Consider the following 12,708-nt stretch of genomic DNA (forward strand, 5'->3'; position numbering starts at 1 on the left):
GCATGTATATATGCATGTATATATGTATATATATATATATATATATATATATATATATGCATACATGTCTACATGCATGTATGTGTGAATACAAGTATAAATCTATATATGAATGTATGCATATATGTGTAAATGCATGTATAAATGTATATGCATACATGTATGCATACATGCATGCATTTATGTATTTAAACGTATGCATATGTATATGTATATTTGTACGTAAATATGTATGTGCGTATGCATGCATGCATTCATGTATATATATGTATGTATACATTCATACATGTAAATTCTACATAAAAAATCCTTTTAAACTTTGTTTTACTTCATAACTTCTGTAAGACATTTTTCTTTCCAGCCTCTATTCTAGTTAATTCTTGGTGGTTTAATTCACAAAAGGGGTTAACTTTATCTCATTTAACCCGTAAACACAGTTACGGGTTAAATTATGGTTATCCTTAGGCGATTCTTTTCAGTTAAGTTGATGTTAATATAGTGAACAATATAGTGAATAATTTAAGTGGTATTCATTCATTATAGTTACATTCACAGATGTGACCATTTGATTATATTTTCACTGAATATCGACAAAAAAAAATCATAATTTTTATTCGGAATATTTCCTTTCCGGAGAACGAAAGAATGAAAAGAACAAAGGCATAATTACATTATGAACTTTTTTTTATTTTTTTTACATCAACACAAAGGCTTTATATTTCGTTACATCCAAAATGATTTTTTGTGTGATTAAAATGTAAGGCTCGTTGTGTGGTCTGTTTCTCCTCCATTACAGAAGGAAAATTATGCTTTTGGGGAAAGGTATTATGAATTTTCGTTCTTCATCGTAATAGCGTTCGGTATTTCACGAATAACAAATAACATTATGAGCTGCACGATTTTGGAATGAAAATTAATTTTGAGAAGATATCACCCTGTTTTCTATATTTTTTTGTTTTTATTTTATTTTATTTCCTTTGTTTCTTTATTTATTTTGTCCTTAAGGGCAAGTACAGCGAACTCAACAAATTCTTCCTATGGTTTGCTCACATACATAAGAATGAAGGAGATTGCAAGAGACCATAAGGCCTACATTAGGCAGTTCCAAATCCCTTACCACCTATCAACGCCATTCGTAAAATTATCTAACTTCCTCTTAAAACAGCCAATTGTTTCATAACAACATAAAAACGAAGGAGGCTGTAAGAGACCATAAGGCCTACACTAGGCAGTTCCAAATCCCTTACCACCTGTCAACGCCATTCGTAAAATTATCTAACTTCCTCTTAAAACAACCAATTGTTTCACAACAACATAAAAATGAAGGAGGCTGTAAGAGACCATAAGGCCTACACTAAACAGTTCCATGTCCCTTACCACTAGTCATACCCATTCGTAAAATGGTCTAATCTTCTTTTAAAACGACCCATTATTTCAGCGCTCACTAACTACGTGGTTACTAAGTCTATTCCATTCGTTAACTACTCTGATAGTAAACCAGTTCTTGCCTATTTCCTTCTTAAACCTAAATTTGTTCAAAGAGCTTAAGTTAAGTGGAATTACAAAAAGTCCACGAAAGAATGTCTCTGTAACTGAGTTAGACAAATGACTAGTGTTTGTTCATTCATGACAATTTACGGGGTTCGAACCCACTTAAATCAGCGGCGTGTGACATCAGCAAGAGCAATACAGCCTTCAATCCCAGAGTCACTCCGACAAAGGCTGTTATGCCTAGCCGCCTCGCAGGGCGGGTAACGGTTGAAATGTGAAAAATATAGTGCTTAGATTCAATTTACTATGCAACGTCAGATTGTTTTGAACTACATGAAGATTAGATAGATTGAACTAAAGCTGTTACATGCTGTGAGAGGAAACTAAAAAAAAAAAAAAAAAAAAAAAAAAAAAAATCGATAAGCTACCCACGAATAACCAGTTTCACTTCTAAGTACTACAATGTGCGGATTCTTCTGCGAAGCTGTACTAAGAGCGCCTTTGTTTACGTCGGGTACTTACGATACTCGTAAGTCTACGATAGGTCGTAAATCTACGACCACAAGACCCACGCCTCCCGTAGCTTTCTCGCTTGCGTCTCTCACTGTGGTACAGAGTGGCCCAAAAGTCACGGAGCGGATGCAGTTTGTGACCATTTATTCATTAATTGACCTTAGGCCTGATACGTGCTTTAAGCGAAAGAAAGAACCATAAGGATGACAATACAGTTACTGAGACAATGTTTCTATATTGTATCAAAATTCCATCCAAGTTTTTGTGACAGTAAGGTAGTTATAACAAATCAAAACACCTCAGTGACTTTTGGGCCACCCTGTACTTACGGTTGGAGCCAAACGTACTGTACATGTTATGTAGGTAACAGTGAGGTTCTTGAACAAACTACTTAAGGGCCGCAGAGAGATAAACGTGAGATTCCTATTCTTACCAATGAATTATCTATGACGTGTGTGTGTGTGTGTGTGTGATTCACAATGGTCTTGGATCACGTATTGGACTCGTGATCGACAGCTATTTCCCTCACGGACGAGAGCTCAGAGCTCGTATATGACCGATCTATGGGTAATGCTGCGACTTTATACGCACACACACACACACCCGACTCCCCGCCCACAAGAGTTGGAGTAACAACCCGCAGCGTAGCGCTACTGAAATTATTTCAGCCCTGGGCGTGATTCGAACCCGGACCGCCGTAGTGGCAGCCGAGAACTCTACCAACTGCGCCACGAGTTATAGAGTACAGTTACCGAGACAATTGTGTGTGTGTGTGTGTGTGTGTGTGTATGTGTGTGTGTGTGTGTGTGTGTGTGTGTATGTGTGCGCGCGCGTGTCCACCTTCGAGTAATCGCTAAACAAACTCTGCTCGAGTTTGTATAGAAGTACGGTTCTACACACCTGGCACGCACACGCGCACACACACACACGACTCACACGTGCACACACACGCACACACACACACACACACACACACACACACACACATGTACACATGACTCACATGCACACACACATACATACATACAGATGACTCACACCACCTTTACATCCTCTAAAGACGGCGACGCTTTCCAGAATACTACGCTGAACTTAGGGTCCCCATCCACGGTACGATCTGGTCTTGAGGCTGCCGGACAGTTCTGGTCAGATTCGACCAGATTGGATCTCGTATGTAATGATTTTGGTTTGTCCGACCGACATACACGATCCAATCTGACTCGATCCGATCAGATCTGTCCGGTGGCCTCAAGGCCAGATCGTATCGTGGATGGGGTCTCTCAGAGGGACTTGTGTCACCCTCCTGGTAACAGCGAGAATTATTTTTATTTGGACAAATTTAGGTTTAAGAAGGAAATAGGCAAGAACTGGTTTATCAACAGAGTGGTCAACGAACGGAATAGACTTAGTAACCATAAAGTGAGCGCTGAATCTACTGGTTGTTTTAAGAGATCAGATAACTTTAAGGATGGGGATGATAAGTGGTAATAGACATGGAACTGCCTAGTGTAAGTCTTATGGTCTCTTGGAGTCTCTTCCATTCTTATGTCCTTATGACAACCAAGCTGGATCTACTTCAGGTCTTTGGGATTACTTTTTGGTATAAGGAAGATCCTTTCGATCTGGGGATGTCACACTGTGAATATAGGTCTCCTTCCTCCCCTCCCCCTCTTCTCCCCTCCCCCTCTCCTCCCCTCCTCCCCACTCCCGGACAGATCTCTAGTTTAATGGTTTCCCAAATTATCTTCTATGAAACTCCCCACCCCCCTTTTAGCTTCCAGAAGACCCACAATTTTTCGTATTCGTATAAAATCATATTATTTTTTCTGTTTATATGTTTCCTATTTACATTTCAATAGAAAACGGGTTGGGGGTGACTGATATAATTCTACTTTGTTTGTATGTAACAGGAGATACTTTTTCTTGGAATGATTTGATTATTATTAGTATTAAACAATTATTTTGGAACAGATGACATCACGAACCCCTTGTATTCTCCTTATACCTCTCTAGGGAGGGGGGGGTGCCCCCTAGTTAGGGGGCCCGGAGCCTGTTAGGATCCTTGGTCAACCCCCCTCCCCCAAACCAACCAATCACCAATACAGAGACCAGAAACAACTATATAAAACAAAAGAAAACACACTTATGAGGCTCTGTTGTGAATACACACCAACACAGGTGGGGCAGCAGATGGCATAGATCCACTCTCTCATGTGGCTTCATGTACAGTCACACGTGTCTTTATAGACTGCGAAACGGTGACAGATCAAAGACAACGACCACAACGTATGTGGGATGGAGGATCTTTTGGTAGAGCTCAAAGAGGGATATTGTCGTAGGCTTCCTCTGCATAACAACAACAACAACAACAACAACAACATCACCACTACCACTACCACTAACAATAACAACAACGACACCAACATCACCAACACCACAAACAACAATAGGAGCCTACAGATGCAGTAACCTTCGCTCCTTCTGGCGCCCTCAGGAGACGAACGGATAGTGACCTGGGTGCGCGCCTTGGCCCTTCCGTGGATGGAAGAAGAAGAAGACTTCTGGGTTCCTGTCATTGCCAAGAGTCTCTGCGTGGCGGCCTCCATCGCCCTGGCCGCTCCCCTCGTCCTCTCCCAGCCCATCCTCTGCGCCGTGGCCGCCTACACAAACGTCCTCGCTCCCGCCCTCCTCCTCCACGAGCACATCGAGGCCCACCTTAGGCAGAACAGAGGTTCTCTTGGGAATTTCGTCTTCGCTAGTAGGCAGGTGAGTTCGAGTTTTGGGTCTTCAGGAGTTCGGGTGTTTATTGTTTCATGTCTGCATTGAGGATGGGGGGGTTCTTAGTCATGGGGGATATCCCTAGGGGATTTTTCCTAGGGATATTTTCTTCTTCTTAGGGATTATCTCTAGGGAGATACTTTCTTGTGGGGATTTTCCCTAGGGGAATCTTTCTAAGGGGACTCTACCTAGGGAGGATTCTTCCTAGGGAAGACTCTTCCAAGGGGGATTCTCCCTAGAGGTGGAAGGGTAGATTCTTTTTAGTGATTGAGAGCACAGGTTTTCAGAATCAAAGTGGAAAATATCTTTCTACAAACTTTAATTTTAAATTCTATAGCCTACACAATCTAAGGGACATCATACGAATGAACGAGTTAAATATCACACAATAAATCTGAGTGGAACAAACGTGTAAAAGGTGGATTTGAGTGGAACAAACGTTTAAAAGGTGGATGCTACAGAGGGAAGCAGAAGCTGAGAACCACTCTGAAATTCCATCACAGGAATTTTTAATTACTTTTGGCCTTTATTCCAATTCCCCCAATACCCTTTACCAACGAGTCTATTAAACATTCTGATACCATTTAGCAACGAGTTTATTACTTAAGCATTCTGAAACCATTTACAAACTAATAGATATGACTATTAACATCGAATTTCCTTTATTAACTTGTCAAAGAGTAATCTCACAAAGACATTAATTACAGTGACTCATTCAAATTGAACTAGATTAAATATGAATTCTAAGAATTTCAAGAATGCAAGATTATCCCCCACCCCAGTGAAGCAATCTATTCTTACTTGGAAAACGCTGGTAGAACTCATAATGTCCACCTTCCTGGTGATATATTTTGATGAGCATACTATCATATCTTTCAGATCGCTTCGTCATACCACAGTGATTCTGTTATTCCACCTGTCTGACGCTAATACATTTACAGATTGCCTGCTCTTACGTGGCGTTAGGACAGGATACCTGTATACATACATACACACACACACACACACACACACACACACATATATATATATATACAGTATATATATATATATATATATATATATATATATGTGTATATATATATTCATATATACATACATATGTGTACACACACACACACACACACACACACACACACATATATATATATATATATTATATATACATATATATATATATATATACAGAGACACATACACAATTATATATATATACTGTATATATATACATACATACATATATATTTATATATATATATATTATATATATATATATATGTCTGTGTGTATAGGCGTGTGTGTGTGTGTGTGTGTGTGTGCGTGTCTATATATATATATATATATATATATATATATACAGAGAAACACACACACACACACACACACATATATATATGTATATATATATATATATATATATAATGTATATATATATTACATATATATATATATATATATGCATACATATACATTTACTAAACTGTATTGAAAGAGGGACGATTTACAAGTTACTTCACTCTATTATTAGCCTATTGGACATGCCATTCCCTTCCCTTACCTAACCTAGTATGGTGGAACCAAGTACAACCCATTTTTTTTTCCATAACTTTTGTCTTTTTGTCACAAGGGGAAAGCCCTTGTGTCTCATGACACTGACACATTTGTCCGAATGCTAAACTGGAAGCCATTTTCTTCTACTCTCGTGACGTAACTCCCTTTCGTGACGTCACTCCCCTCCCACTTCCTGTCATCCTCAAAGACGTCGTCTTCCGCCATGCTAAGAGAAGCTTAGAAGGTTGATATTTCCGTCAGGGCGTTGCGTCATGCGTTGGCGTAATTAGCGAAGGCGAGATAAGAAGAGAAAAAAGAAGAAAAAAGAAAGAGAAGAAAAAAATGAAAAATGTTTACCCTGCTCACGTAACCGTCTGGCGGGCAAGAGCGTCGAGATTTTTTTTGTTTACATTTTCTATGCGCATGCGCGGTGGCCTCGTTTGTCCCGTCTCGACGCGGCGCGTTGCTCGCGTGATCACTTAACCGAAATTTTCTTCTTATTTTATTTTTATTTCTTTATAAATATAGTGCTCGTTGGGTCTTTCTCAGTTCACAACTTCGTAGAAACGTTTGAAAACGTTATCTGGCTGTAACTGGCAAACATTCAGTTTCGTCCTTACGGACGTTTAGAACGAAAAAAAAAAAAAAAAAATCAGGAATGGGGGGAGAACCCCATTAATGTCTGACAGGAGAGGACACCTCCCACAGGAAGACTTACCAAATGGAGGCAAGGGTAGACCTAAATGAAAAGAACCATCGTATAGCGGACACCCGCATCTGACCCATGGGTTACCAAAATTTTGCAAAAACATCTTTCCCTGAAGATACATGAACACAGTTTTTTTCTCACAAATAATAACAAGGGAACTATTGTACATCCACATACGTTAGATATTCGAAGATGATGATGATGATATAGTTTAACGTCACAAACTACCCCCAATCGGGAGGCTAGGACGGTGCCTCTTACAGAGGACTTTGTAGCTTGGAATTCAATGAATCATACCCTTGGTCCAACTTCGACGGTAGCAGGGTTCGAACTACCACCCCCTCGACCTTCGCCGCAAACCCTAGCCCGCTCGGCCACGAAAAATACATTTGCATATTTTTGGGACGTCGTGGGTCAGTTTTGGGTGTCCGTGATTGTGTCTTGAGGATGAAGGAGGACCTCAAGGAGGAGATTGGTGAGGACAATTGAAGGCTGAGGTGATGTTACCACGAAGGCCTTGGACACCAGAAGGAGGGTTCTGATTTTTGAAGTAGGACTTAGAGCAGAATGGGACTTATACCCAGGTGAGATTTGGACCCAAGTGGCACTTGGACCCAGGTGTCACTTGAAGCCAAGTGGGATTTCGACCTAGGTGGGATTTGGATCCAGGTGGCACTTGAACCTAGATGTCACTTGGACCCAGGTGGGATTTGGACATAGGTGGGATTTGGACTCAAATGACACTTGGACCCAGGTGTCACTTGGAGCCAAGTGGGATTTGGACCCAAGTGGCACTTGGACCTAGGTGGCATTTGGATCCAGGTGGCACTTGGACCCAGGTGGCATTTGGACCCAGGTGACACTTGGACCCAGGAGACACTTGGACCCCGGTGGCATTTGGAGCCAGGTGGCATTTGGAGCCAGGTGGCATTTGGAGCCAGGTGGCATTTGGACCCAGGTGGCACTTGGACCCAGGTGACATTTGGAGTCAGAAGACACTTGGACCCAGGTGGCATTTGGACCCAAGTGGTACTTGGACCTAGGTGGTTACTCGAGCCACGTGGCACCTTGAGAGAGTGCCAACGCCAGCTGCATGGCACCTACGAGAGTGGCACTCACGTGATGGCGTGTGACGCTTTGCACCCTGGACCACGTGAGAATTTCCTCACGTGGTGCTCCCGGTGCTGCAGTCAGCCGGCTTTAGTGACGCCCCTACGGACCAGGGTTAGGAAGCCTCTAAGACTCCACTCCTTTGCTCACGCCTCGAGACTTCTCTTCTTCCACCTCTTCCTCTTTCCTTTCTCTAACTCCACCCCCTCCATCTCCTCCTCCTCCTAATACACTTTCTTCACTCATCTCCTTGTAACCACGCGTTTGTATCGTCTCTTCCACCTCCTCCTCCTCCTCCTCCCCCTTCAGGAGAAAGAGGACCTTTGTTTCCGCTCCCACCCTCGGCGTCGGGTCCTGAAGGCTCAAGCAAGAGGCGTCATTGTCAGCCCTCGTGTCTGAGTTCGAAGGTGAAGCTCATCTTACGCGCACCTTTAACGTTGTCATGACAACCAACCCGAAGTGGAGTTCCTGGCGCGATGGGGGAATGGGGGAGGTGTCTTGGAATAGATCAGGATAGAGTGGAGGGTGAGAAGAGTGGGGATGGGGTAAAGGATGGGGAGAGTGGGGATGGGGTGAGGGATGGGGAGAAGGATGGGGTGAGGGATGGGGAGTAGGATGGGGAGAGTGGGGATGGGGTGAGGGATGGGGAGAGTAGGGATTGGGTACAGGGTGGGCTGAGTTGGGGATGGGGTGAGGGATGGGGAGAAGGATGGGGTGAAGCGGGATAGGGCGATAACATTAAATCATGGGTGGGATGAGCGGTAAAGTCAATTTAAGAATGGGATGGGGGCCGAGGTAAATTGAGATTGGGATGGGAATGGAACATAGATTAGGGGGAGGAAGGGCAGGTGTAAATTAGGATTGTGATTAGGGGGTAAATTAACGAGGTAGATTAACGAAAAGGTGGGTTTAAAGGTGGGTTGGAGGTTGGGTTGGGTTGAATGGGGTTATGGGTAAGATGGGGTGAGACAAGGTCAGGGTGGGGTTAAGGAGGTTTAGGGAGGTATGGGGTAGAATGAGGTTGGGTGAGGTGAAATTGGGTAATGTCGATCGGGTTAGGGTAAATCAGGGTTGAATGGGCTTGGGTAGAGACGGTGTAGGGGGTGGGTGAGGGGAGGAGGATTTACGGGATTCGAACCCCCTAATTTTCCCGCGATCCGGTCCTCCGGATCTCACAAACCCATTCCCGTACTCGGTCCATACTAGGAGGTTACTCCGTCGTCATGTAGTTCCTAGCATAAGTTCCTCCCCGGCAGGTAGTTCCATAGGCAGAGGTTGCTCCCCCGATAGGTAGTTCCTTGCATAGGTTTTTTCCCCCGTCAGGTAGTTCTTTAGGCAAAGGTTACTTCCCCGTCAAGTAGTTCCATGCATAGGCTCATCTCTCGTCTGGTAGTTTCTCGCATAGGTTCCTCATCGTCAGGTAGTTCCTCAAACATAGGTTACTCTCCGTCAGGTAGTTCCTCGCATAGGTTCCTCAACGTCAGGTAATTCCTCATGCATAGGTTCTTCCGCCGTCAGGTAGTTCCTCAAGCATAGGTTCCTCAACGTCAGGTAGTTCCTTAGGCAGAGGTTCCTCAACGTCAGGTAGTTCCTTAGGCAGAGGGTCCTCCCCGTCAGGTAGTTCCTCGTATAGGTTCTTCCGCCGTCAGGTAGTCCTCCGTCCCCATCGAATTCTATCCCATTGGGGAATATTTGCCCTAGCCCCCCTGGCAAGTACCGGAAAAGTCACGAGTATTGACTTTCCTCCACCTGCACTGTTCCAACACTCAAAGTTCGATCTTTCCCGCCGAAGGAGCACTTATAACTTAATTTCGTTCTCCCCCTTCCAGGCTCTTCTCGACAACCCGACCTGCCCGATCTGTCTCGACGCGATGCGGGTGGCGAGGGCGACGCCCTGCGGACATCTGTACCACTCCGCGTGCCTCCGCAGATGTCTGACACTCTCGCCCCTTTGCCCGATGTGTAAGCGGGTCCTCAGGTAGTCCAGGCGAAGGGTCCTCTTTCTCGTCACCCGTTCCTGTATCCACGAACTTGGGACTTCGTGAAAAGGATGACCTTCTTTTTCTTCTTCTTCTTCGAGGGAGCGAGGAGGTACCACCTGGCATTTGCTCAAGTCAAACAACTGTAAAACCAAAAAAATATTTTTCGCGTAAGGATGGAACAAGGAACAAACTTCAAGCGTATAGAAATCTTCCGAGGGAAACATTATTTACTGTGTTTGTGTGCGTGCACATAAACACGCCTCGTGTGTGTAAATGCCTTTGTATACGCACACATGCAGACTTAGTCTAATATCACACGCTACGAGAATTTAAATATTCTTTTTCTCGTGTTCTCATCAATCAACATTTTTTATCTTTCATCGCTATTTATTATTGATGTTTAAATGGAAATAAAATATTTCTGAATTTTGATTTTTCTTTTTTCATTCTTCTTTCCGAAATTTTGGAAAGGGCTGTTGAGGACCACCCACGCGTGAGGAACGAAAAGGGGGAGGGGGGGGAGTTCGAAAAATGCAGAGAACTGTTACCTGTTGTCCTGTTTCATACCATGGACATTCCTCCACCGTTTGTTTGCAAGTGTGAAGGTATGCTGCAGATTGCTTTGTGCTTAAATGTTCCTCCCATGTTGCTCCAAGTTACGGAAACATCAAAGCCGATTACGAAGTGAAAGAAAAAGGAATTTTAGGGAACTAGGAGAGGGTGGGTGGGAGTGAGAGGAGGAATTAGGGAGGGTGTGGGATAAGTAGGGGGTTCAAAAGTAGGGCGGGGGCCCTAATTACTTTCCTTTTTTCTATGTTTTCACTTAGCTCGTGCTTTTTAGAGAATGCGTTATACACAAAAATGTAGAGTTTGCTTGTGGCATCCGACATGACGTCATAGATTGCTTTAACATCGACATGATTTCACAATTATCTTACCATCCAACATGACGTCACACATTGGCTTAACATTTGTCATGACGTCACATATTATCTTAACATTCGATATTACGTTATAGATTGCTTCAACAAGCGACATGACGTCACAGATTCAACATGACCTTATAAGTTGTCTGTAACATTCGTTATAATGTAATATTCATGATGTCACATATCGCCTTAACATCCGACAAGACGTCACAGATTGTTTTAACAAGCGACATGACGTCACATATTCACCATGACCTTACAGTTTGGCTGTAACATCCGACATGACGTCATATATCGCCTTAACATCCAACATGACATCACAGATTGTTTTATCAAGCGACATGACGTCACATATTCAACATGATCTTATAGTTTGCCTGTAACAATCTGCATGACATCATATATTGCCTTAACATCCGACATGACGTCACAGATTATCTTAACAGCCGACATGACGTTTACAGATTTCCTTAAAATTCGACATAACATCATTTACTCACAGATAACGAAGAAAATAGATAAAGTGAACTATCATGTCAGGGAACGTACAAAACGACTGATTTTGTAAATCAAATAGTGTTCTTGTAACCGTAAACTTTTATTTATTTATTTTTTCAATTTCTTGTCACTGCATATTCTTTACCGGCTGTGTCCGGTAGAACAACACAAACATTTTCCCTCTGGACGCCATCTTTTTGTTTGTCTTTTTTGTTGTTCAGAGTTCCGTACTTCTGTCTACAGGAGCATCGAATAAAACGAATAGTTGTAGAATACTCTTTTCATCCAGGAATCACTCGTTGAAAAGACTTGTAAAAGATGAGGAGAAAAGAGGAAGAAAAAGAGGAGGTGGAGCAGGAGGAAGAAGAACAGGAGGAGGAAGAGGAGGGAGAGGAGTTAGGGGAAGAGGAGGAGGGTGGGGAAGTGGAGGAGAGGAAGAGGACGAGGAGGAAGAGGAGTTAGGAGAGGAGGAGGTGGAGGACGAGGAAGTGGAGGAAGAGGAAGAGGACGAGGAGTAAGAGAAGAAGGGGGAGGAGAAAGGGGGAAGAGGGGAGAAGGAAGAAAGGAGGTGAGGGAGGTGGAAGAGGAAGAAGAGGAGGAGGAGGAGGAGGGAACTGACGAGGAGAGGAGACAAGAGGAGTGGGAGGAAGAGGAGGAGGAGGAGGAGGAGGAGGAGGAAGAGAAGGAGGGGAGGAAGAAGAGGAAAAAGAGGAGGAAGAAAAAGAGGAGGGGAGGGAAGGAGGGAGAGGAGGAGAGTGAGGGGGAGGAGATCAAACGTTTCTGGCACTCCTGAGATCGTGAAGGCAAAACGTTGAATTAGAATTTTTTTTTTTTAAGAAAACGTTTCCCTGCTTACAACGATATACTCGTATCTGTTTTTATAATCTGAGTCAGTTCTAGATAAAATATGGTAAAATAAAAAGTGAGTTTCGTAGTTTATTTCAAATAAAATAGAAATAGAAGAGAATAAAATAAAATGAAATAAAATAAAGATAAAATAGTATAAAATAAGATTTAAAAAAAATGAGTTCCATAGGCTATTTGACCTGTGACCTTGAATCACAACTGATGACGTCATAACAATCACAACCCTATTCTAATCATAGAACAATCCAAGATCAAAGTGCCACCATTGGCCTAGGATCAG

General features: G+C 42.9%; 1 protein-coding gene across 4 annotated transcripts in view; it reads left to right on the plus strand.

Moving 5' to 3' along the window:
• LOC143038585 (uncharacterized) overlaps positions 1 to 10,566 on the plus strand; it is a 44,764-nt gene extending 34,198 nt beyond the window's left edge. For all 4 annotated transcript variants that reach the window (XM_076207986.1, XM_076207985.1, XM_076207988.1 and 1 more), the window contains 2 exons: positions 4,499 to 4,770; positions 9,982 to 10,566. In XM_076207986.1, coding sequence (XP_076064101.1) covers positions 4,499 to 4,770; positions 9,982 to 10,134 — 425 coding nt within the window. In that variant the 3' untranslated portion in view covers positions 10,135 to 10,566. The remainder of the gene's footprint in view (positions 1 to 4,498; positions 4,771 to 9,981) is intronic.
• The last annotated feature ends 2,142 nt before the right edge of the window (positions 10,567 to 12,708 follow it).

Source organism: Oratosquilla oratoria, chromosome 24 (assembly GCF_046742065.1).
Source record: "Oratosquilla oratoria isolate Oo_2021 chromosome 24, ASM4674206v1, whole genome shotgun sequence".
Taxonomy (NCBI): domain Eukaryota; kingdom Metazoa; phylum Arthropoda; class Malacostraca; order Stomatopoda; family Squillidae; genus Oratosquilla; species Oratosquilla oratoria.